At 40.1% G+C, this 27,910-nt stretch overlaps 1 protein-coding gene across 1 annotated transcript in view; it reads right to left on the minus strand.

The window, feature by feature from the left end:
* The window catches only part of CRLF2 (cytokine receptor like factor 2), a 47,318-nt gene that overhangs the window by 16,594 nt on the left and 2,814 nt on the right, over positions 1–27,910 (minus strand). Inside the window, exons 2-3 of the mRNA XM_082071787.1 lie at positions 3,373–3,471; positions 445–540 (exon numbers count right to left, since the gene is read on the minus strand). Coding sequence (XP_081927913.1) covers positions 445–540; positions 3,373–3,430 — 154 coding nt within the window. The 5' untranslated portion in view covers positions 3,431–3,471. The remainder of the gene's footprint in view (positions 1–444; positions 541–3,372; positions 3,472–27,910) is intronic.

Genomic DNA, 27,910 nt, shown 5'->3' on the forward strand with positions numbered 1-27,910 from the left:
CATTGCTAGATATTTTCCCATCATGTTCATTCTTCCAGACTACTAAACACTGAGGTCTTACCTAGAATTGTTTTTTTCCATCCTTGTTCAACGTGAAGACTAGTCTTTTTGGATGCCTTCTACTTTGTTAGAAACTACACCTTAGACAGTAAGTAGTCCTGCTTAAAAAAATTGAGTATTTCTCTCCTTAATAGTAGACACAAGTTTACCAAGTTTTGCCTTGATTTTTAAATAGAAAACATTCATAGAAATCTCTTATCATCATCATTTTTTAAAAAAAATTTAATAAGCAACTTTCATCTCTGCTGGATATCAATTTCTGTTTGATTGATGCTTTTCACCAAAAAAGTACTGAATATTGTAACACATGAGGTAAAGTATGCACAAAAATATTCTAATTAATATATCAATTTCTTAAATAAGTATCTGTGCATTTGAACTTACCAGGAGACTGTGACTGAGAAGCCACCAGGTTGCCCAGTGTGAAGATCATTAAACATGCTTGGGAGGTGAGGCTCATTGTTGGAATGACACAACAGACTGTAAAGAGATGAGTAAACGTAATCTCCGGATTTTACTATTTAATCACTTCATACCAGACGCTGGAGACAACTGGAGGAAGTGACTACAGGAAATGAAAAATTGACATATCTCTAATTATAAACAAATCAGAAGATCAGGACTTCACAATGCCTACATTCTTCCTACTTTATAAAACAAAAATAATTATTTTCTCAGAATAGAAGTATGTCTCCTGTCAGCACTTTGCTTTATCTTTTCAAAGCTGTACCAGAGGTGACTGTAGCCCTGATCCAAGTAAGGAACAGGTGGCTGTGCATAGCTGTGATCATATCACATCGATGAATACACTGACGTCAAAGTGTCCAGTGACCTGAAGGTATGAGAGGTACAGTCTGCTTACAAATCAGGAGCTGTTCCTGCTGGTAGATGCTTATATGGGCATTCCACATGCCTGGTGCACCTCAGCTGGCTTAAATGTCTTCTTTCCCCATATCAGAGGCAGAAATCATGAGCCCTTTTGTGACAGAGAGACCTGAGATACCAGGAGTAGGGAGGTTATTACACAACGAGTGGCACTAGGATTAATTTCCTCCTGTGTTACCTGGACACATATATGCTGCTATATCTTCTAAATATATCCATATGCCTAACATTCCATGTATCTATACTATACCTACACCTTATATAACAATATACTTAAAATTATACATAGAAACTGGGAAAAAGAAGAGTGTTTTTCCTGAGACAAACATATTTTAGAAACTGCAGAACTTAAACTCTTATAGTAATCACAATTACCACATCTAAAGAAGCCTATTGTCTGTAGATCTGCAGTAAACTGAGCTTTAGCTACTTCCACACAGTAGTGCAGCAAGCAGAGGTGGTTAAGCCTTGGGACGAAGCAGTTGGTGCTAAGGACCCAAGAGCCAGACAGTGTGCGTGGTGACAGGGGGAAGTCTTCCCTAGACTAGTACCAGTCCAGCCCTGTGGGATAAATGCCTGTTAGCAGTCAGAGACTGCTAGATGCCCTCTTGGAGCTCAGCTTCTGGTGGTCTATGTTCACCTAAGAGGAACCTGGTGCTCCACTGTGTGAACAAAAACATGAGTATGATTTAGAGATTCACGTCACAAGCCTCGTCCTAATCTGGACAGAAAAGTCAGTGTGGCCCCAGCCTGCTGCCCTTCTCCAGCAAGAGCTCAAGAAGACAGTGCTGAGGAACCAAGTGCTGTCTTCCCTGGGCTTGCCAGCTGCTCCCTTCACATCCTGATAAAGGTTTACTGTTCACTTTTCTAGGAATATGTGAAACAGGCAAATACACCCATGTACTTCAAATCTAGTCTGTCTCCTCATTCAGCACCACACAAAATAAGCTAGTCCATGAAATCAACAGGTAAAAATAGAAATGATAGTCCTCAATTCCTCTGTTTCTTAGCTGGTCTCAAACTTTTTCTCTTCTTGCATGAAAAAAAGTACAAGAGCCTTCTCATGCAGGGGCATGCTTGGGCAGACGAATGACTCAGTCATGTTGCATGCAAAGTGGCCTGGGCACACAGACCATTTGGCTTTTTGGAGACCTTGTCCCCTAAACTCCTTGTTGCCTCAAGTTTCTAAAGTAGGGAGAATGGAAATTTGTCTGCTGCATGTGGTACTAAATAGAGAGCTGGATTGTGACTTGGAATACACCCAGAAGTTCTGCCATGATTTCTGTTTAGGCTTATTTTCATTTGTTTCAGAGCCTTCCTTAACATGTTCGCTGCACTTTTTAACACAACGGTACTGCTTGTCAAATGAGACCCTAATTAGCTTTGTCATATCATCAAAGTTTTCAGTCAGGTGATGTGGTACCAGTTTTGATCTGGCTATTCCTTTTCTTGGGTTGGCTGCTTTCACTGATTTATCCATTGTATGTCCCAAGAAGACCTATTCAAATCCCAGTGACTCTTGGAAAACCCTGCACAACTGCTTGACACACATACAGTATTCTGTTAAATGTCTAGTCCCCGCTTTGTTCAAGTGCCTCCGGGCAGGCATTAATTCCTGGAACTAACATAACAAGCAATACAGAACTCAAATACTAAACTAGGTGATAGTTAACGGAAAGCTGAAATCACTCACGGTTTCCATAGTCAACATTGCAGAAGCCAGTGTGATAAAAAAATGAAGGCAGAGAGCCAAAACTCTCTGGTTCCTGGTGACAGGGCAACTGCCACATGTCTTCATTTGAGTTAAAACCACATTTTCTTTGCAGTGTCTTGTCTTCACTGGAGTGTGATGGAGACAAGTTTGGCCCTATCTGATTTTCATACAGTTAAAACACACCAAACCACAGTTCTCCTAAGATGGTTCATTCTATGGAGGAAAAGGATGTGGGGAGACAACATGCAAATAGAAGGTATCTAAAATATCCTCTGGCTTATAATTATTATGATTTTGAGTCACTACATCTAAAATAAGGCCTAAATCTCAAGTGGACAACAGCGTATTTTCACTGACTATTTCCTCCTACCAGGTATTTTGGTACCTCAAGTAATTGTCACTACCACCAGTCTCTGCTTCCTTTAAAGATACTGAGGGCATCTTGAAGGCAAACAAAATTGCTCCTTTTAATCCTTTAGAAACAAAACCTAGGGCTGAGGTGCTGCAGAATAAAACCCAATGACCGGGTCAAACAAACTGCTTGCATAAAGCTGATGCACTGCCAAGAGATTTTTTGCTGCTGCTGAGAGAAACGTCAGATTCAGCACTTGAGGGACATGGGGACTGGGCACCTTCCACCTCCCCCCATGCAGGCAGACACTGGCCCAACCACCTGTCTCAGATTCTGCTTTCTGGATGCCAGACCTGATTACCTGGTTTGATTTTTTCAAGCATGGGTGATCCCAGTCCATGAACTGAAGAGCCATCCATGAGCCACAGGATCTGTTCTCCTCCAGGTCTTCTCTGCCTGCCTGCAGGAGAGTAACTGATTAACTTGCCCACATCCTCAGGTCATCGTTCCCATGAGGACAAGGACAGAGCATTGTCACAGTGTGGGCCCTCTTCAGGGCTCACACACAGTGCAATGTTGGCATGTTTGGCCTGAGAAAACAAGATTAATCCTAATATTGAAACTTCACGCAGGAACAGGGAAAGCAAAGAGTGAGACCAAGTTGAAAATTAACACCGACGGCTTGTGATTTTGACTGCAAGTAGAGACAGTTGTTAACAGGATACCCAGAGAATGAAGACGATGTAAGTGAAGCAAGTAAATCAAAAGAAGTCCTTTTGAATTCATTTTGCACTTTGGATTAAACCACACAAACAGGCCTTGGCCCTCTGCCAACACCTTCACCCATGACAGCAGCTCTCAGAGGTGTCTTCGCTTGTCAGCTACAACCTTCAGCATGCTCACTGACTTTCATCAGCTTCCTTCCTCTCTTTTTATTCCCCTTCCTATTATTTCACCAGTGGTGTAAACCAGGTCTTTGATCACCTCATAGTTCAGCAAAGCAAATTGACTCAGTTTATTTCTTCCTTCATCTAGAACCCAAACAAACAATAGCCTTTGAGTGACTTCCATCCAATGTTGCTTACCAATGGCCTTAGTAACAGACTCTACAATAAGCCCTGTAAAATAGCAGAGATTATCTCTTTTTTTGCTAATGATTTTTAGCATTAACAAGAAGTTATTTCATTGTCCTTCAAGTGGGTGGGATAAAGGGAACAAGGACCCGTTTATAGAAAATGAGTCCCATCACTCCATGACAAAACAGCTTTGTCATCTTGAACCCGTGCAGCCTATTTTTCTGACCAGAGAACTTGATTCCCTTTAGTAATATGCTTCCAGTGTGTGTGTGAAGAACTCTACTGTACTTTTTGGGCCCATCTTCTACCCATGGGCAAAGATGATTAATTCTCAAGGGTCCCTGGAATTCTTAATATTCATGCTCTTATGCAATAACTTTAAAAAGTGCCACTTGTTGGTCTTTCCTCATATCACCATGGCTTGGCCTGTCCCAGCCTTCTTTATGAAAGACAGGAAAGCAATGGAGGGAAGAAAACAAGCAAAGATGACAAGTGGTCTACATGGATGAGCAAGGAACACCTATGTGAAATCAGACCTGAAAAGGAAGTGTACAAGAGGTGGAAGCAGAAACATATGACCTAACAGTATAAAGCTGCTTTTTGATCTTGCAGGATAGGATTATAAAAGTCAAGGCCAACCTGGAGTTGAGTCTGTTAAAGTATGTGAAAGGCAACAAGAACTGATCTACAAGCACATAAATAGTAAAAGGAAGCCTAAGGAAATCTTAGTGATATTGTGCCACCTGCCCTAGGTATACCTGCTTTAGCAGGGGTGTTGGACTAGTCCAGGGTGTCAAACTCATTTTCACCAGGGGCCACATCAGCCTCGACTGTGCCTTCAAAGCGCTGAATGTAATTTTAGGATTGTATAAATGTAACTACTCCTACTAGATGATTTTGGTGGCAGAGCTATGGGGGGAAGCAGAAAGGTTAATGAGCATCAGGGAGTCTGAGAAAGAGAGAGGCTGGTGGGACCATGCTCTGTCCTCCCTGAGACAGAGACAGGAACAACCACCAGAAAAAACACAGGATCAAGGGGATACTGTATCGTCCCTCTACCAGGCTGAAGGCAGTAGCTTAAAGGAAATGAGCAAATAGAGACAAGCCCATGTTCAAGATGGCAAGCGAGCCCCCTCCTTGCCCACCTTGCCTGCCCAGGTGCCTCTTTACAACAGGTGTGAGGCTCTGTCTGTGAAAGGCCAGTCAATGGATTATGTGGGTGACCGTCCACCCTCACCAGAGGTGTTGCCTTTCTAACCTTAAAATGTAAATAAGCTTAAATACAAATCCCATCAATGATTGCACTACAGACTTTTATTGCTAAACAGACCTGAAAGCTTCCTGCTGCTTTGCACTTGTTTGCATGATATTGTCACCATCTGCCCAACGGTACTTGTTTTCTGAACTGACTATAAACTTTGAGCTTTCATTCATTCTCAGGCATTGCCTGTTCGCTAGCAGTAGCCACAATAAGTAAGCATTCAGAACTGTGAACTCACCAAAAATACTGCAGAGAGCAGTGTGTAAAAGCCTGATCTGCAGTGTTTTGCTTCTGTAGGGAATAAAGTAATCATACCCAACAGTACTGCGTGGACTGTGTGGGATGAGCCTGCTAGGAAAGTGGGCAAGTGGGTTGACAGTCAAGAGGTTTTTGCCTGCAAAACACAGATGGTCGCTCAGATATGGAGAAGATGGGCATGAGACAGGTATCGGGCAGGTGCTGATTTCGTGCTAGTGTTCTCATAAGGTGTTGCAGGCTCCTGTGCATATTGGTGAGTCCCAGATGGTTGGGAAACTCTATGAGATGCACCCTGGAATTTCCAGCCAGCTTTCCGCCCCCTCCTCTCCTCACTGCTGCAGACATTGATGGGGGGGAGATAAGGACACAGTTTAAGAGCTCTTCCGGAGAAGCATCTGCACATGCAGTTGTATAGAAGATACTGAAACCAAGATAAGAATTTTAAGAATTATTTTTTCCATATTACTTTTTACTTCTTATGAATGCCGTAGTTTTCATGTGTTATGACAAAATGCAGTTGTTGGATTTTTCTGCTGCTGAGTGCCAAATTTGACCCTCTGTGTCAAATTAGATTAATCAAATAGATCTGTTTTGTTGTTTACAGTCATTTGAGCTTTTCCTTTGAAAACACCAAGTGACACATTGTTCCAGCTGCTTCTTCTATGGCTGTGATGTTGAGAGCTACAACAATAACAAAACCAGTGCTTATAACCTTCCAGCTAGCAATTAATTTCAAGAAATCGGGTTCCAGTAACAATGTGCACTGACTTACCTTGAAAAAAACTAAACCCCAGCAGATTCCACCCGTTGCTGCTATGAAATGCTGTTGGTGTTTCAGCAGCTTGCCAGTGGAGGGTGTGTTGAAACAGGTTAAGTGCTTTCCACACTTACTGTCTGTGCCCAAATGTTGACAGAAAACTTTTGTGGTATCTGGAACCAATCTCATTTAAAAATATATATATATGTAAAAAAAAAAAAAAAATCAACTGATCAGTGTGAAATAATGTTAGACTCTGTAGTCAGTGACCTCAGGATGTACTGAGATGACTGCAGATTCTTATCTTTGGAAAACATTTTAATTCTTATCTCAGGTATTTGTTTTGAAAGATGCAAGTACCACACTCATTTCATTCATCAAGCAGTTTATTGCATTGTCTTTATCCTTTTTTAGATAAGATTAACTCTTCACAAGAATTAACTGTCCAAAACTTACAGCATACTAACAGTTCCATTATTCTGAATCTAATGAACAATGACTTCCAAGAACACAGGATTTTATTTTCAGAAGTGGAACTGATCTCTATTGGTACTCCCTTTGAGAATTTTTATTTGCTTTCTCAAATCACTACATTTCTTCTTCCACATAGAGTTTGACTGAGAATCAGCATTCTTCACCTCTAACATGTCTAAATTCAAACACAGAAAAAATCTGCAAAACTGGTACTTGGGAGCTGAGCCCTGTGGACTTGTGATGCTCATTCTAGTTTTCATAAGACATTAAATCTCCCATGAAGCAACTGAACTCACTGCTCCTGAAAACTTCTACATTCCGTCATTGTTGTTGATGCTGTCCTAAAAATATTCCATACTGTAATTATTGTTTGAACATATTTCAGTACTCTCAAGTTTAAATCTTGCACAAAATCTAATAACACCGAAGATATTTTGAACGGTTTTCTCTTGACCTTGAAGTCAGGTATTGAGTTAATTTAAATTAAGATTAAAATCAACAAGAACTTCGGTCAGTTACAGAGCAGTACAGAAATCAGAATATAAGAGCAGGGGTCCATGAACGGAAAACACATAGGGAACACAATCTCCTTATGTTGATGTTGCTACCCAGATGTTGTAGATGTTGCTAAACCTCGGTCACAGGTGTGGATTTCTACCTCTCATTGAGGCAAGAAAATATGAACAGATCCTTTTGTGCAAATAATATCTGTACTGCTCTAGTAGCATTTGCTACAGATGGCAACAGTCCTTAGTTTTCCAAGGCTTTGAACACCAGTGGGTTTTGCTAGGATACAAGCTTTGGGAAGAGGGATTGAATCCTACTTAAACTTTGGAGGACCCTGAGAAGAGCTATAGGTTGTCTGCAGAAGTTAATGTGTTTTATCAGGAAAGGGTTCACTCTGAAGATTGTTATCTGCAATGAGCAGAGAGCTGAAAATAGAGGGTATCAAAGCCTTTAAGTTCTGTGCTTGTTCTAGGAAGATTGTATTGTGTATTTTCTTCACTTCTTCTCCCAATTATTTTATAGGCAACAGCTGTTTTGAATCTGTACTCCAGAAAAGATATATTTCCACTTTACCTTAACCTGCATTTAATAAAAGGTGATTTCAATCTGACTAACAGCAAGTACTTCCCATGCAAGCCTGCTGTGATTCTTAAAAGGAGCAGACAAGGCACCCTAGCAAGTGTCCAGCTCTCTGAAGCACTTACTGCTTGAGGCTATCCAAGGAGGACCAGAGGCTCTTCTGTAGAGGTAGGCTGGCATGAGAGCTGTCATTGTAGGGATCGAGAGAAAACGTGTTCCAATGACAAACAATAGCCAGTCAAGCCCTCAGCATTTGGTAAGTTAATTGAAAGCAAGTTTGGGCTCTGATAGGTCTCAAGGGGTTTTTAGTAAATGAGAACTCCTGAAAATATGGTTCACAAGCCAGTCAGGTTTCATGTAAACTAACTGAAATATCAAGAGTAAGATTTGTTATTTTTCACAAATGAAACACGTAAATTGACAATTTTTTATAACTTAGTTCAAGGAACTGTGTCCCTCCTATGTTACAACTAGGATGTTTTAAGGCATCCCAAACTGCACACATATCTTTCCACATTCTGTCAGGGACAAGGCAACTTTTCAATTGCAAACACACAGAATAAAGTTATTTGTGTCTTACAGTTAGCACAAGATGAATGACAAACCAATAGTATCATCTGGCTTTGGTCTGTGTTCCCGCCCAGGCTGTTCTTTTCACAGTATCACAGTATCACAGTATGTTTAGGATTGGAAGGGACCTCAAAAGATCATCTAGTCCAATCCTCCTGCTGGAGCAGGAACGCCTAGGTGAGGTCGCACAGGAACATGTCCAGGCGGGTTTTGAATGTCTCCAGAGAAGGAGACTCCACAACTTCCCTGGGCAGCCTGTTCCAGTGCTCTGTCACCCTCACTGAGAGGAAGTTTCTTCTCAAATTTAAGTGGAACCTCTTGTGTTCCAGCTTGATCCCATTACCCCTTGTCCTATCATTGTTTGCCACCGAGAAGAGCCTGGCTCCATCCTCATGGCACTCACCCTTTATATATTTATAAACATTAATAAGGTCCCCCCTTAGTCTCCTCTTCTCCAAACTAAAGAGACCCAGCTCCCTCAGCCTTTCTTCATAAGGGAGGTGCTCCACTCCCTTAATCATCTTCGTTGCCCTACGCTGGACCCTCTCCAGCAGTTCCCTGTCCTTCTTGAACTGAGGGGCCCAGAAGAGGACACAATATTCCAGATGTGGTCTCACCACGGCGGAGTAGAGGGGAAGGAGGACCTCTCTCGATCTACTAACCACCCCCCTTCTAATACACCCCAGGATGCCATTGGCCTTCCTGGCCACAAGGGCACAGTGCTGGCTCATGGTCATCCTGTTGTCCACCAGGACCCCCAGGTCCCTTTCCCCTACACTGCTCTCTAATATAGAATCTCCCAACCTATACTGGAACCTGGGGTTGTTCCTGCCCAGATGCAGGACTCTACACTTGCCCTTGTTAAATTTCATTAGGTTATTCCCCGCCCAACTCTCCAGCCTGTCCAGGTCCCGCTGGATGGCAGCACAGCCCTCCGGCGTGTCAGCCACTCCTCCCAGCTTAGTGTCATCAGCAAACTTGCTGATAGTACACTCAATTCCCTCGTCCAAATCGTTAATGAATATATTGAATAATATTGGCCCCAGCACTGACCCCTGAGGCACTCCACTAGATACTGGCCTCCAACTAGACTCCGCACCATTGACTACCACTCTCTGGCTTCTCTCCCTAAGCCAGTTTGCAACCCACCTCACTACTCTATTGTCTAGACCACACCTTCTCAACTTAGCTGTGAGGATGCTGTGAGAGACTGTGTCAAAGGCTTTACTGAAGTCAAGGTAGACCACATCCACCGCTCTGCCATCATCCATCCACCTTGTTTTCAGATTTTAGATTTGCTCTTCCACATGTCCCTGTAGCTCTGCAGTAATAAGTGTGAGCAAAGATGGGTGCCAGGTGACCTAAACACATGAAAATAATGGCAGCACATGAGAATTTAAGCTTTCTTCATTTTTTTCTACCTGATGTTCTTGATATGGTGCACCAGAAAAGAAGCTGCCGGGACGTCGGCAGCAGTGAGAGATCATTGGCGGCCTTTTCCACCTGCACAGCAAAACCACTCCATCTTTTGCCACCTTCCATATCAGCAGCTTCTGGTTATGGGTCAGCATTGTGGCCAGTGTTTCGTTTGACTCTTATATAAGGAAATGGAGCATGCACATGATCAGCAGCTCTGAAACTGACTGCATGACTTTTAGTACTAGAATAATACATTCTGGCCTCTGAGTCAGATTGTATTGGCAGAGTACCTGGGTGTCCAAATGAAGCCAAATGAGAATTAACTGGGATAAACAATAAATATTCCTTAAATGTGGAAGGCATATTAAATGATGAACTCTGGTTTTTGAACCTGAGATCAAAAAATAGGAACTTGTGTTTCCCTGACACTAAAGTGGTATGTATACAGTCTTGAATCTTTCAGTTAAAATGGTTTTCCTCAAGAGAATAATGGATGTGGTTAGTAAACTGGATAAAATTCATTAAAAATAATACAATGGCTCTCCATAGTAGGCAGGCAGAGCATCAAGAACATGCCTTTGTATTTGGAAGTTTTCTCATTGCTCCTTTTAAGTCTTATATTTCTACGTTATTCACATTTGTAAAGTAATTCTATAATGCTATTGATATTCTTTCTATCTTTTTAACCTGCAGAGTGGAAATATTTTTCTTGTCTTCCTCCCATTTATTTGCAGTCCCGGAACACAGTGGTCCAAGTTCCCAGGGAGGTATCACCATCCACTGGCACCAGTCTCTGTCTAGTGCTCCTCAGGACCTCATCCAGTGTGGGTCCAGGAGCAGCTCTGGGAGGGTGAGAGCTCCAGCTCTGTGCTCAGGCTTCAAACAGCCTCTTCTGTGGGAGGACATAACCACTTGAATGCACATCTCTGACTATGAGATTGGGGATAAACTGTATGGGGATGAACTCCTGCACAGACTTCTTAAGACAAAATAGCATCTACTTAATACTCTTCTGTCAATAATTTAGATGTTGGACTAATGAGTAGCAGCTTCATGGATCTCAAGCAGATATACTTCGTGGAACACAGGGAAATACAATGGCTTTTAATCCTGAGTAACTGAAAAGTTGGAAACCAGATAAATTTTAAAACTAAACATTTAAGTTCTTGCAGAGCTGAGCTGAGAACTGTGGTACAGTCAGGCACAGGTATTGAAAAAGCTGAACCAGCTTGAGCTCTCCCAGCCTAAAGACATCAGCAAGGTTACAGTTACCTGTGCTTCACCTGGTTACTATAATGCCTTGCTTTCCCCCTGTATTGCGCTCCACAATGAAAAATGGAGCATAGCTTCCTTTAACTAGTTCCATCAATATTGAGTTGTCTTTTTTTTAAAAAACAAAACAGAACAAAACAAATGTTTTAATGTTTTAATTTACTTAGCAAACAAAATGCATATGAAAAACATTATTTAAACTGGTATTTATTGAAACTATTAAAGTATCTAAATCGCCAACTGTAAAGCTTTCAGAAGTGAAAATGGTAATTTCTCCAAAGTTCCAATTTAATTAAATCAAAAATTGAATCATAATTGCGAAAGCATTTTTGAATGGTTTTAGTTAAAAATTAGCAATAAGAATGTCAATAATTGGGAGGATCAAATACATAATCACCACTAAATCAACTATGTTTAGAGAAAACTTTCATCCATGCCTGGATGAAAATGCTTCAGCTTTTGCTTATTGAAAGTTTTAGGTCTCTTTTAACATACATGAAAGAACACAAGCACCATTTAGCTGATACAGGTGAACACATGAGCTCTGCCCCTTTCATGGAACCAGCTGTTCGCAATGTTCTACAGACCTGGCTACAATACAGTGAGCTAAGGAAAGTAAAAATGAATAAATAAACACAAGTAAACACACAGAAATGAAGACAATCACTGTGGAAGTAAAAGATTTTTAAAGAGAGAGGAAAAGATTATTGATTTAGAAACTTATGTTGTGTCTCTGTTTTGCATTTGGGTTTCAAATGTCTTCCAAAATACACTCATGATTTCATGCATAATCAGTGTGACATGAAATTACAGTGACTGCTGATGCAAATGAGGTAATTGTGCATGCCAATTATGTGTTACATGCCTGTTGCATTGTTTGAATAAGCAATTACTGAATTTATGGAGACAAGCATGTTAACTAGGAATGCATATTAGGCACATAATTACCACCACTTAATTCAGAAAATAAGGCAAAGTAGAATTTAGCTGGGGGAATGGTTATGAATCTTGGCATTTTTCCTGGGCATAAAATTCTAGTTTCATTAGATGATTTTTTTGCATTTATACCAGTTTATGCCCCAAAGTGATTTAGAAAATCAAATAAGCTCAGTAAAATTAGACACGTGTTTAGCTAAGCATATGAATGGTCATTTTGATTACGCTGGCACTCAAAATTTCATGTGCACTTCTAGTAGAAGCACACTCATCTGTGGAGAACTCTTAATTTTTTACTGAACCTTTGTTGCCCCACAGGTAGATTCAGCAGTCCCACATAGCGTAGGGCAGAGGAAGGAGTGAAGAACCAATACACTGAAAAAAAAATTGTAGCCAGAGCAATGCCTGATGTTTTCTACCTTTAGATCCTTGGCAGTTTTAGATTGCCAGGCTGCAATTTTATGCTCAGTTTGAGAAGCGCTGTCAGCCAGTGCCAAAACACCATCGACACAGTGGGGATGACTCCCAGATCATTCAGAGTCCTTCAGAGTGCTTTGACCACTGCCTGGTCTGGATGGACTCATCGCTGGTTTCTAAGTCTCAAAAGGGCATGCAAATGTAAAACCTTAATTCTGTTACAGCATTTGCTGCAAATGAAGCCATAATATGCATTTGTCAACTCAAAAAGAAAAAGCTTGTATTTAATTGTTCCTGGCAGTGGTTTTGTCTGTAGTCTTAATGCTAATTAGATATTGGTCCCAGCCAGCATGTGTTCATGAGGGGAAAGTCTTGCTTGACCAACTTAATTTCTTTCTATGACAAGGTTACCCACCTGGTTTACCAAGGGAAGCCTGTTGATGTGATCTTTTTGGATTTCAGTAAAACCTTTGATACTGTCTCTCACAATATCTTCCTGGAGAAGATGTCCAGCATACAGCTGGATAAACACACAATGCAGGGGGTGAGCAATGGGCTGACGGACCAGGCTTAAAGGTTTCTGCTAAATTGGGTTATGTCAAGCTGGTGACCAGTCACTAGTGGGGTTCCACAAGGGCCAGCACTCTTTAATGTCCTTATAAATGACTTAGACACAGGACTTGAGGGAATACTAAATTCACTGATAACCCAAAACTGGGAGGAGCAGTTGACATTCTCAAGGGCAGAAAGATCCTGCAAAGGGATCTGGACAAATTGGAGAACTGGGCAATCACCAACTGCATGAAGATTAACAAGGGCTAGTGATAGATTTTGCACCTGGGACACGGCAACCCTGGCTGTACATACAGACTGGGGAATGAGATGCTGGAGAGCAGCTCTGCAGAGAGGGATCTGGGGGTTCTGGTCGAAGGCAAGTTGAACATGAGCCAACAGTGTGCTCTGACAGCCAAGAGGGTCAACTGTGTCCTGGGTGCATCCAGCACAGCATTGCCAGCCGGGCAGGGAGGTGATTGTCCCGCTCTGCTCTGCACTGGTGCGGCCTCACCAGGAGCTCTGTGTGTAGCTGTGGGCAACACACAATAAAAAGGATAAAAAGCTACTGGAGAGTGTCCAGAAGAGGAACGTGAAGTTGGCTGGACAATGCCATCTGAACTGTGGGGTTGTCATATGCAGGGACAGGAGTTGGACTTGATGATCATTGTGGGTCCCTTCCAACTCAGGACATTCTATGATAATTCTTAAACAGATATGTCAATATAAGGAGAAGATTCAGACCAATATATTTTATAACTTCATAATCTGTTTTTATATCTTGTTTTATAAAAGTTAATTTATAAATAGTTAAAAGTATAAACTAAATGTTTATGACTATTCCAAATGATAAAATCAATAATTTAGTACTCTTTATAGAACTCTCAAATGATGACCATGAAACTCACAATATATGTCTTCCAGATCCAATCTTTTTTTTATTTTTTTCCCACTAAGGATGTATCACTCATTTCAGCTGAACAGCTTGCATGTGCAAGGCTATGTGTGCAAGTCATCAGGACAGGTCATGTATTTAGGAAATGGCTGGAGGTCCTGATTTTAGCTGAATTATTTTGGGTATTAGAAGTTTATATTTTTCATGTTTGTAAAACTTAGAAAATAAGTCGGCAAAAACTAAGTCATTGGAATATCTAATGAGGTGGAAGAATTTATCTTCAATCCTTTAGCCCACATGGAAAGCTCAGCAGAGGACAACTGAAATATATTGCCTAAACTATCCTCCATTCTGCTCCAGGTATTGCCAGCATAGGCTTAATATTTCAGCACATGAGATTCATGTTGTACAATTATATTTGGAATGTTGGTGGGCTCCCAAAGGCATGGAAAACATCTAGTTCTCTCTTTAAAAACACACAAAAAACAAACAAATCAAACACTCTGCTTTCCCATCTCCTTCCCCTTCTCCCCTCCCCTGTCCTCCCCTGTCCCCAGGGAAAACAAACTGGGTCTCATTAGCTTAAATCCTAATCTCATCTGTATGGAAATTAAAGGAAACAAGAAGTCACCCTGGCTTACCATGGTTTCAAAAAATAGTAGTCATCTGTTCAGACTTTCTTCAACAGTCAATCTGTTTTATTCATTCAAGTTCATATTTGACATCAGTTCCCTCTCTTTATGACAAAGTTTAAGAGAACCTACTTACGTTAAACCCACAACAATTGTTTGCAAACTCTGTGCACCCTTAAAATTGCTGCAACCACTTCAGACTTATGTGCTTAAAAGCTTCTGTGTGGTTTTTTCCTGATCTGTGAGTTGGCTTCATAAAAGACAATGTCTTTCTTGGGAAACTTTCTGTAACTACATATTCCTGCATAGATCTAATGATGTATTTTTAATATTAAAATATTCTTAAGAATGGGATTGTTTTCTCCCTGGTAATTGCCTTTTTTATTTTTATTTATTTATTTTTTTTTTAAGGAAAATGAGAAATGAAATCTGATTTCTTTTTTTGACTACATTTTGTATTGGTGTGTTTTTCACAAAGATTTATTTTAAATGTGAAAGATCTGACTTCAGCTAAATCTTCTGAACACTTGTAAAGTACCACACTGGTAAGTATGTGCATATATACATTATACAGTTTTTGGTTTTGTCATTTGACAGCTTTTCCAGAATGGGTTCTGGTTGGAGAAGTTTACCCAGCAGTGTTGCCTCCATAAAAATATGCAACGATTACACGTAAACATCTGTCTCTTGCTTGATGAATAGCTCTGATTGGTGCTGTGTATTTATTTATAGCCATATATTTTAAATAGTTCTAAATTGTTAAAAAGTGCTATTTGAAGTAATAAAGTAGTAAAAATGGAAATGCTTAGTGAAACTTTTTTCAATGTCATGAGGTTTTACAAACCCCAGACTTCTCCTTTACATACTACTGGTTAATGCAGAAATATGTTGATTCATGTCAATCTTCTTGTGTTTTACATTTTTCATTTGTTCTCAAGTGAACCCATATATGTAAAAGTTTATGAATATAAAATTACAAAGAAAAGTTAACTCCACCGATTCAGTCTTTTTCCTGGTTTGATTTTGAACAAAAAGCAAAAACAAAAAACCCCAACCAAATATAACCTGAACAATTTGTCTGTTTGTTCTAGCCCATGATAGCAAAATTCAACGTTTTCAGAAGACAAAAATGTGATGAAAAGACAGCATGAGAATTTTTTTCTTATCCATATTTTTATTTACATTATCATAAAAAGTCGTATTTTAAAAGTCTACAATATTTGTATTTTATGTCTATTGTTTGATATTTTTTCACATACTTTGTTTAATAAGATTTCATTCCTTTGTTTTCTTCCCCGTGTTGACTAGAGGTGAATCTCTAGTATAGTGGAAACTACTCACACCTACCCACCCTGCCTTACTAAGAAATCTTATGTCATGTTCATCCATCTGAAATTTTGGGGTCTCCCTAAAAGCAATACTATCTCAATACTTAACAGACAGTGCTGGACACTGTGTGAGAGCTTTTTATCCTGCCTGCCATTAGCTTAGTTCACTATACCAGAATGGGATATAATGGCCTGGGGAAGGTTTGGGCTCTTTGCAACTGTAGAAGGCTTCATAGTGGCAAAGAAAACAGGGAGATAAATGGATGCTTAATGATACTCCCTTCCACTGACCAAATAGCTGCCCATCATACAACTGGCTGAAGATGTTTCTGCTCCCTCAGGCTCCCATTTATCCGTATTTCTGCAAAATTGTATCAGAATCTCAAATTTCAGAAGGTAGTTGTTCTGTTACCATTAGTGTTGCTTGTGTCCCAGGTAGTACTGAAGCTTTAAAGCAGATCTTGTGGGAGAGTTAAGAGACTTATGTATATACTCTGTAGATGGTGTTCCTACTGGAAAGGAGACAGAGATGGGGTTCTAGACTCTGGAGATCTGCTAATCCTCTATCCTCAGGGAAAAGGATTTTGCATCAGGGAATGTGGTTCACATCGTTCATTCTTTGCTGTCTGAGCTTTTAACAACAATATGTTCTTGTGCCTTTTAATGACCTTAATTACACTGAAGATTTCCTGTATCTAGAAAGGCAATCACACAAAAATACTCTAAAAGATGACTGTATGATCAAAGCAATGTGATGTCTTAGGTCATTGTGTCTAGGGAGAGTTTGAATCTTCAGCAATTTTTTCACAAATGTCCTTTAATTTTGGCTTGGGGCAGGACTCTTCAGCTAGGATGTGTTCTTGCTTTGTTACCGTATAGTTATTACTGACTGCTGAGAGAACTCTTCAGCACAAGACTAATTGGAAGTGAGGTATGCACAAAATAATATTCTTAAATAGGAAATCTGCTTAAAGGAAGAAGGCCAAAGCCAAACCCAAGAGACAATCTTGTGTACTAGCAGCAGCTTTGTCTCTTTTTTTGATAGTCCCCATTTTGTTTTCTTCTGTGAGTTGTTTTTAAAAGGAAGCAGAGGCCCTTCTAAGAATTGCAGTAAACTTAATTGAATTTCAGATATTGTTTTCAAACAAACAAACCATAGAAAAGTTGAGGATGGGGAAATATAAGCAAAGTTTCCTAAAACACTGTTGTACAGGCAAACACATGTTTTGAGTTATGTTAAGCTCATTTCTGGTAACAGTATTAACTTTGTGATGCCCATGACCAGCAGGCGTATGGGGAATGGAGGGTGGCAGTTTTTATCAAATTAGATCTAAAGGGGAAGAACGTGCATTTAGGGTATTTTTTCTTAGTGTTTCTTAGAAGGCAATCTGAAAAGGGCAAGTAGAGGCTGGGAGGGCTCATGGAAAGATCATGTTGTTTTGGGGCTGGAAAGAAGAACTCTGCTTTTGTTAACAGAACATCTTTTCAAGATGTTCCTTTCTCTTTATTTCAGTTTGAAATGTGGTACTAATAGGGAAAAATCATACTGGAAAGTTGTATTTGCTTTCCCTGAAAATTTCACCGTTGACTTGATGTTTGGGTATGACAGAGCCCCTGTGCACACAAATGTAAACAAATAAGTTTTTATGTTACACTGACATTTCATATCTATACAGTTATATTCCATGCTTTTCTTTTCTGAAATCCATTCAGCAATCCATGGATAACTACAGTGAAACAATATTTGAGCCAACTCCTTGCCCATTCTCAGTTACATCCTAACACTAGAAGGTGCTTCAGTGATATGGAATAGTCATACAAATTAGTCTTGGAGAATCTAAGTAAAAAGGACTTCCTGGGATCATACACTCACAAGAGGTTGGTATGTCACACCTCTATCAACTTGCATTGCTGATGAAACACACTTCCCACCTCTGCTGCTTGTCTTTTGCTCTGCCCCTCTCCCATATAAACCCATTTGTGTCATTTTAACTGAGTAGTTTTCAGAGCAGAAGCTTTCTCGGTTCACTTGTGCAACGAAAGGACCAAACTGGGACACCTTCACTCACAGCTAAGAAAGGTCAGCCGGGATGTACAGTGCTTTATAACATATGCACTGATTCACTGCTCTTTGTGCATGAGCGTAAAACTATGCTACAACAGAGCACCTTGAGTTTATTTTGCTTTCACCTGGTGTAAATTGCTGTCTTCAGTGCAAGCCTGTGAGTGGAAGGTTTCAGTTTTTCTCCCCATCTATCAGTTATCAGCTATGAAAATATGAAAGACAAGATTTTCCTTGCTCTTTCACTGAAGGAAGAAGCCCACCTTATCCTCTGAGGAGAGCTGCAGCCTGGCAGCTGTCCCAGTGGAGCCAGCACTGGCTGCAGCCTGTCTCTGATGTCCCATACACATGAAAAGCAAATTAAGTGTCAGTCAGGTTCACATTTTATCCAAGTTCTGCATTGAAAAACAAGCTTAAATTAATGATGAATAAATTCAGATTAGTACAGACAACAAGCTGGATGAACGACAAAATAATTCTGCTGAAGTCAATAGCTCATTAAGCAAGAGAAATAAAGTTTAATGACACCTAAAGCAATACTTGCTGGGCGGGGTGGGGGGGGACGATGACAGGGAAAGATCATGATAGGCCTTTTTTCTTTTTTTTTCTCTTATCTCCAATTTTATTATCTCCTCTATCAAGCAGCAAAGCAGAGATAGCAGAACACACTGAGCAAATTTAAAGTTTTGTTTTGAACAAAATGGTTTCTCTCTATTTCACATCCATGCTCAAGCGGCATCTTTGGACATACATTTTTCTTTCCAAGGGGAGAGGAAGAAGATGGAGGAGGGACTCAAAACATGAAACATGTGCACCAGTTGTAGATGAGACAATTCTGCATGGCATGTATTCTCATGCAGAGATGGGAGCTGCCATAGCCGGTGCTGTGCCTGCATCCATAACCCAGAGGTAATAACCCTGCCAGTATAACCATTAAAAAGGGCCTCTAGAAGGTAATGTGCCCCTGACCAAAATCATGGATGGCTGTTCTATATGACATTGTTACTGTGCCAGAGTTTATTCTAACCTTGCTTACATTTCACCACAGGCTGCCCAGGTAGGGTGTGGAGTCTCCTTCTCTGGAGACATTCAAAACCCACCTGGACACATTCCTGTGCAATCTACTCTAGATGAACCTGCTTTAGCAGGTGGGTTGGACTAGATGATCTCCAGAGGTCCCTTCCACCCCCAACCATTATGTGATTCTGTGATTTCTTGGAACTTCATATAGCTTTTTAGTAAACAGATTCCAGGAAGAATATGTTGGCCACACCTGCTCATACCCCTATCTAACGTGATGAGCTTATCTACACTTCAAAGACTATATATTTTCTTCCCCTTGACAAGAGGTGCACAAGAAAGCAGAGGCCAGAACTCAGCTCTAAACCTCCTCTGTATTCCCTTCCAGAGAAGGCATGCCTTGGTCTTCCTAAAGCACACACCTTCCCAGGCAGACAGGGCTGTCCCTTAGTCCCTCCAGTCTGGAGGATTCCATGCCAATGATGAGGTCCCAGGGCAGCTGGGAAGAGCTCCAGCTGGCATATCATGAGAGGCCAAGGGAAGGATTTAAGAAGGGGACAAGTGTAGTATGCAGCCTCGTCTCTGGCTCTGTGGAGCTCAGGGGCTTCCTACATCCTTTATTCATTGATAGTTCTTGGTGAATCAGTGGTTACTCTATGAGATTTTTTTAATCAGCTTTTGAACCCATACTGACCACCAGCATCCAGAGCACTCCTTGGAAAAGTTTTTCAGAGGTTAACAATGCATGTTGGTGGAAGAGATGTATCTGATTTGTTTAGTTTATAGCCAGTCATTCAGTTTATAGCTAGAATAACCACCTTTCCCCTTAACTACATTTGTACCAGGATGAAGGATCCTAGACCACCTAGTTCCTTCTCAGGTGCAAGAAATTTCACACTTTTCACTGCTGTTGTCATTTGCTTTCTAGATTTATTGTATTATTTTTAGGTCGGACAACCAGACCTGCATGCAGTTTTTGAACTTATACACCCTGAAATTTTACAATGTCATTATAATATTATAATATTTTCTCTTTATTACCTTCTTATTAATTCCAAACAGTCTCAAAATCAAGAAATAATAGATAAAAAGCACACCCAGACATAAGAAAAAAAACCAAACTAGATAGACCATCAGTTTATTTTGACAGGATGTTTGTGTTATGATCCAACAGTTCAAATTGCTGTTTTATATCAAGTATCATCTAGCTTTGGCAAAAAAAAAATGAAACAAAACAGAAACAAAGCAAAACCTCAGAAAACCAATCCCAGCCAGCCAACCAAAACTAATGTTTTTTAATCTTGTCTCTAATGTGATTTTTGTTATATTTAAATAACATTTGTTTCAGGAGCTTCAAAATTGTTATAAAATAATTCCTGCTTGCACAATTATACTGGCTTTTTAAGACAAGGAAAATATTTCCTCATCCTGATGTCATACTCAGGTGGTGTCTACTTCTTTTTTTTATGGATGACACTGGACTCTGAAATCAGACTCTGCTGTGCTGAACAGGCAGGCTTTGTGCAAGCATAGTGTGCACTTTCCAGTGTTTCAGTGGAATAAAGAAATTCCGTATACTCAGTGAGAACTTTGCTATTAATTTATCTGTGAGCGAGACTGGTGTGGTTTCATAAAGTTTACACGATAGTTTGATTTGCACCCACCAGGAGTTCAAAAATTATATTTTAATGACAGAACTGAATATATCTTTAGGATGTGTGCAACCACAATAATGATTTGCTTTTAAAATCAGATATTTAATAAATCAATCTTATTTCCAAACAGCTCAGTGTATATGTACCACTTGGTTTCTTTGACAAATAATGTCATATTTTTACATGCATTGTAAAACAATTGATTTTTTTCAGAGTGCCACTTCACTCAGGTTCACTTAAGAAAATATCTTCTTTTAAAGAGGCAAAATAAAACTTCAACTTTATGAGTCTGTGAATTCTTTTACTCCTACTGATTACAAAAATAGAATTTAGTCTTCAAAGTTATTATTAAGTATGAACCATAGCAATCAGCTCGTTTGCTGAAGTTTTCTAAGTATGTGTGAGACTAATTTAATTGAGTTCAATAAATTTATCTAACCTCATTAAAGGTCAGATGGTATGCATGGAATGTTAGTATTTTGAAAATTTCACTTTTCAGGGTAGTAGTGTGTCTTCAAGAACTTTGAGCCTGATTTATTAGATAAATGAGGTTGGACTGATCATGCTGTGTGTGCCTATGGACCTATGTCTGTGTGTGCATATGGACATACGTCTCAGTCACCTCTTCTTTTCTCCTTTTAATTATGCTAGACAGTTTCAGCCAGAGTTTGACTGAAAGTAAAAGACTGATAAATATTCAGTGTTCACAAACATTAAAGAAGTAGTCATTAAGGGAGAGGGCAGAGTCTGTGTCAGGCCAATTCATTCAACTTTCATAGCCATGAAAGGATCCCCACAGGCAAAGGACACAGAGTTCTTTTGTTACAGTGTTCATTTGTTTTACTTCAGCAGTAAAACACCAAATTCAGCTTCATATAGCCAGTTTGGAACAAAAGACCCACATGATGATTTGGAAGGATATAATTTTTAGCTTATGGCTGTATCTCACAAATCAAATCAGCTTAGTATCACATGCTCCATGTTCTGGGCTCTAGTTCTGAGCAAGGCAAAGATAGTACTGATGACACCAGGTCAGTCTTAGGCTTCAAGCAGAAGAGTCCAAAATTCATGTCACTTTTCTGAACTGCCTTTAAAAAGAGTCATAAATGCTTACTTCAAGCAATCAGGAGAATATTTTTGGTGACAGTTATCAGTCTTGCATCTGCTCAAAAGACAGATTATAGAAATGACAGAACTTTCAAATTAGCAAGCATATATGGTCAAAACAAGGTACCTTTTGATGACAGGTCTGAGGACACAGGGCATCTGAGAGACATTTTCCTATTCACCACTACACTGCTTCCCCCTATCTTTCCATTTTCTACTTTTTAACTGTGTTTTCTGTTTGTGTTGCTACATCTATGGTATCTCTTATTTTTTTCCCTTATTTCTTTTCAGCTAACTTCAAATGCTGAATTAGAGTTCTTGCAGTAAGAAGGATAGCAGGAGGGAGCTCTTGCAAGTCAGGGGTAATGAACCACCCTTTGGAGGTGTCTGTCTTTCTCCATGGGCTATAGAGGGGTTCTGGTTTTCTGTCAGAGGCACCTCACTTAAGTGGGATGAATCTGCGTATAGGTGTTTGCATATTGCTCCACACAAGGCATCCTTTGTCTTAGTAGAAGGCTTGCCATACAAATATGTCTAGTTTTTATTGATTTGAGCGGCTGTCATGGCCATCATGATGATGTACAGGTGCAAAACTACCCTGAAATAAAGGGAACAAGAAAGCATGGCCAAGTGATCACAGCAGGAAAACAGGTACATAGATGAGGAACTAATTCACTGCTGTTTCTTCCCTTCACTGGGAAAAAATGTACTAAAGCTCTGGTGTGAGATCAAACAAAGTAATATAAAAAAGACCCAAACACGGTGATCGTCTAGACATCAAAGGGACTGGCTCTCCAGTCCCTTCACCTTCTGCAGTGACCTATGCTCAGGCAGGATGAGTGAAGAGTGGATGGAAACACAACTGCTCTCACGGGGTAGCCCTGCACATGGCTGTATTCTGCCTCACAAAGTATAGAGCAGTGAAAAATCCAGCCTTGTTCTTTTAGCCTGAAAGCTGTTGCCTGCCTCCTCTCATGACATGTCCTCAGTGGTCCTTCATCCTGTTGGACTAACACGTGGAGGGAGCTGCACTAACCCAACCTTTTGTACCCCAAGATCAGATAGTCCAGAGCAGCATAGGCTGGATCTCACAGGCTGAATGAAAAAAATATATCTTATGAGGCCAGCATGTCATAAAAGACACTTCTCAGAGGCTCATGGCAAAGATGCAGTAATTTTAAATATATGTGTAAAAGAGTAGAGGTCAGAGAATCTTCATACACTCTAGACCAGGGTGTACTGTATAAATGTAGGAGTAGTTACATTTGTAGAGCCCTAAAATTATTTTTGACCCCTTGAAGGCAACAGCGAGGCTGATGTGGCCCCTGGTGAAAATGAGTTTGACACCCTAGCTCTAGACTAAAGTTCCATTTGCGCTACACAGTAGCATTGTCTTAAAAGTAGTTGAGTGTTTGAAATGATACATGTATGGTTCCAAGAAAGACTGTCTGAATATGTGATGCTTAAGCAAACAGCTTCTCTTGTGTATCATTTCTCTATGTAGACAGCTCAGCTATATCTGCACCTCTTGTGTCAGCAGGTCACTAAAACACAGCTCCACAAAACTAAAGATCCACATCAATCTTTGCTGGAGAACTGGCAAAAGGAGCAAGCTTTAAATTGTTGTCAATTGTTGTGCATTTAGCTTAAACAGCCCTCAGTTGTCACAAAAACTTGGCTGCAGGCATAAGTTTCTGTATCCCAATGATGCCCTCCAATGTCAGACAAATAAGAGGAGACCATAACTTCCTGAAATGTAGTTTCATGACCCCTTACCAATGTCCTAATTTGGCTAGGAAATGCAGCAGGGTGCTGCTTGAACTCCTGTTTTTCAACCTAGCTGATGAGTGTCCTTTCTTTTTGAAATATATTTTTTTTACAAATGCTCCATGGGTGGTCTACCAGAGGAATTTACCAATCACCTGTAGCATTAGGAAACAGATTAAGAGGGATTTTACAGAGACACTGTGAATATTCAATACACTGTTTGAAAGGGTCTTTCTACAAAAGGGTTTTCTCCATGTTCCCTGGCTCTGGGATCTCTGTGGCTGAAGAACAGTCCTGTGGAATAACTGCTGCAAATAATTTTGGCATTACTGCAGTTATTACTTAATGTGTAGATTATTGTACGTGTTCCCTGTAAAAGTTTCTGCTGCCAAAGAAAAATGTGTGATGACTTGAGAGTTTGCTTTTGTGAGGTGTCTGACTGACACCTAGTGTTTAAAATCTATTCACATGAGGAGAAAAAAAAAAAAAAAAGGTTCATAAAAACAACCAAAAAGGGATATTTTTAGTGAGAAGAGCTCCCAGTTGTTTCAAAGTACCATCCCATTGGCAATACTCCAAGCTGAGGGCTGAGGTGCCCTAGAAAAGTAGCATTTACAGAGACTGCAGGATATACTGGGTTACCAGCCTGATAATCATCATGTTTCCACTAACTTAATTATCTTAAGTGTGCTGCCTCTATCTCGGACCTTTCTGTGGCATTATGACTAACCCAGGGCTCTAGAGCTGTGGGAGAAGTGACCTGCCACTAACCAAAGCGGTGGCCCTGACATCTCTATGCTCCTGCATAGCCCAGCAATGTCCCAGTTATCACTGCTAAGAAAGTGGTTTCCTCACCACTTTCAGTACAAGTCTGTGTGCTAGGAACATGGCAGGAGATGTGCAACATAAATTCCCCAAACAGGTTGTCTCTAAGCCTCTTCATTTCAAATTACCAGGACTAACCTACTCACCAGGCACAGCCCTTCCCTTTAACATACACTGTCTTCAATCTAAAGGAATCTGAAATATATGCTACATATGGGACAGGTATTCTGTTATCTTATTCTTTATTGATTTTCATGAAGAAATAAATTCAGATATTTAAGAATGCAAATATTTTAGTTTTCATATAATCCTGAATACTTCATACTTCACAGACCCTTCAGTCAAGTAGTGCAGGTTTACAATAAATCAAAGCTGACAACATTCACAATATAATGAATATATGTCATTGTAAATTCTCCTCAGTCTCCTGAAAGTGGGCACATTTTTCTTGTGTCCATTTCTTTCTATCATTGCCAGATGTTGGAACAGTCTGTGGTATGTGCATCACAATTTCTTTTTATTAAATCTCCAGAAGGGATCATGGATAAAGCTTTCCCATCCCACGTGTTTTAAATACAGAATTTTATTCTATTAAAAAAAAAAAAAATCAACACCTGTAATGCAAGATGTTACTGAAATTATGTAAGTGGATAGATCCCCTCTCCATACCATCACTGGAAGTCCAGGCTAATAGTTTCCTCACATTAACACAGTGAAGATGAACTGGATGACTATATGAAGCCACCCAGTTCTGAGGGTTTCTGAGTTTGGATGTTAGCTGAGCAGTGTGCCTTGCTGTCCTCCCAAAGACAGAGGTCATTCAGTTGGATTCAACATTAGCAGTGAACCCACTAGTCTGTCAGCTGGGAAACACATATGATGCCTCAGTGACTCCTCCAACTACTCTAAAAGCATGGGTGCAGTTGATCAATTGAAAGGCTGACCTAGAGCAGTGGTCCGTGTTCTCTCTAATAGTGATAGTAGTAGGCGCCTAGGGGAGAAAGTAAAAAGGTGATGTATTCTCCCTGTGTTTCACAATTTAGGAATGGAGGACCACATAAGAGAGAGGAATTGACTTTGTATCTAGCAAGACTTTCATAGATATTTTTTCATAGTTTTGTCCAGTTGCTATTTGAACCCACATACATTTTCAACATCCTGTGGCAAGCAGCTTTATATGGGGACAAACTTTAGTGGGGCCTGTTGCAATAGGACAGTGGGTAACAGCTTTAAATTAAAAGAGGGTATATTTAGACTCGATGTAAGAAAGAATTTTTCTATTATGGGGGTGGTGAAACACTGAACAGGTTTCCCAGAGATGCGGTAGGTGCCCCATGCCAGGAAACATTCCAGGCCAGGCTGGACAGGGCTCTGAGCAACCTGATCTAGTTGAAGATGTCCCTGCTCATTGCAGGGGATTTGGCCTAGATGACCTTTAAAGATCCCTTCCAATCGAAACTATTCTATGATTCTATGATAGTTTAAAATTGGAAAAATATTTCCCCCCATAGTAGCCTTTTGCACAAAATCAAGGATGAAATTAGTATCTATTAACTGTTGTGGTCCAGAATGTTTACATAATCACTACATTCCTTATTTTCTTCTTTGGTCAAAACAATACATGACAGTCAGAAGCCAAAACCAGCTTTAAAATACAATTATTTTCTATCTGTGACAATGCAAAGTGGCAGCTTGCTGGATCCAGAATAATTCTGTAAGATAATAAAAACACAGTAATATTTTTGTATGGTCTGGAATACTGATTCTTTCATCCATTCCATCTCTTCTTTCCTTCTTTGTTAATATCTTCCTATGCTTATGGGGTTTTTTTATGCTTACATGTTTTTGACTTACTTCAGCTAGATAAGTATGACCGTGCTTTTTTAGAAGCTTTTATGAAAGTATAGCATGATAATAGAAAAGTTGAGTAAAGCTATAGTAGTTTTGACTCAAAGGTATTGACTGCTTTGCTGTGCCTATTCCACTCCAAATATTTTCCTGAACTAAATATCACAATCATATTCTCTAACTTTGTCCAATAGCTAGGGGTTTGACCACCTGCCAGGTTTCAGGAGAACCAGAATCATGGTGACAAGTTTCATATGCAATTAGTAGTCAAAACTGACCTGGAGTTTTTCTAAGATTACTGAAACTATGCTGAAGTAAGTATATTCTGATGAGATGTAGTAATACAATTCTTAGTGCAACCCAGTGCTGCACCAGCCAACAAAGCATTTTTATCTTCTCAGCGTTATCTTTATCTTTAGCGTTACTTTGCAGGGGCCATCTGGTTCCTTTAGATAGATGTAGGTCAAGTTGTACCAATCAGCTAACATTGGCTATTCACATACCAGCAGATAACGTATACAGCTGTAATGGAGAAATACAGGCAGTATGCTAGCAACACGACATGCACTGGACACTTGGCCCTGATGAATGCTGGTGCCTTTATCCATGCAGACAACATTTCCTTGACCAAGTTCCTTCCTCATGCACCCCACACACCCCACGCTTTCTTTATCATTTGATACATTTCATTCTGATGTATCGTTTGATACATTTCAATCTTATAATATATATGATTACACATAAGTTAGACGCTTGCATCCTTGAGCCTCTCTGTTTGATAGTGAGAACAATAAAATTGTGTTCTCAGACTTTAGCTTAAATACTGCAGCATGAGATTCTCTACCCTCGGTCTTGACTTGTTTCTCCCAGAGGCAAAGGCTATGCCTGTCAAGCTGTTCTTTGGTCAACCTATCTCCTTTCACCTGGATCAGAAGAGCCAGAGTAAGTAGGTTAAGAAGAGAGTGTTTTACCCATGCAGGTATCTAATCTGAGTCTGATCGTTTAGGCTCAAATGAGAAAGAGACAAGCACCTCCAGAAGGGAGAGTCATCCTATCCTGCCTTGACACCTGTTTTAGGTTGGAATAAAGTGTTTACCAGAAGCCTTCCCTCAGTATCCCAGGGCTCTGGCCAGTTATGTTTGATTAGACACCCAACTGTGGGAAGGATAAAATTAGGGGAGATTAATCTTGCCCCTAATGAAGGCCAGGTCTTCAAGATAGAGAGGAGGTGCACTGGTTTCATTATTTCAGTGCACTTAAAGCAGCAGACCTGACTTGAGTTAAACCAGTTGGAAAGCCTGAGGAATATTTCCCATTAAAAGCAGCTGGTTGGACTGTAGGTGGCAGCAATGGACAACCTGAGCTGGACAACTCAGGGAGAGTCCCAAGTATAAGGGTCGCTTTGCTGATTCCTTTTATCCTCTTGTAATTATCCTCCTTTGAAAGCAAAGGGAAGGGGCTGTTGAGCCCTCAGAAGCTACAGTAAGGTATACCTGACATTTGCCTGGTCACTGATATTCAGGAAAAAACACAAACATTGGATAACACTTCTAGCCCTAGGTCCCTGTGTGCTACATGTAGTTGGCATAAGTGGGAATTTGGAGTTGAAAGCATAAAAATACATAGTAATTATATATGACAGTGCTTTATGATCCAGACAAAGGGATTTTCACTCCAGTGCC

Source organism: Streptopelia decaocto (genome assembly GCF_964273445.1).
Source record: "Streptopelia decaocto genome assembly, chromosome: 1".
Classification (NCBI taxonomy): domain Eukaryota; kingdom Metazoa; phylum Chordata; class Aves; order Columbiformes; family Columbidae; genus Streptopelia; species Streptopelia decaocto.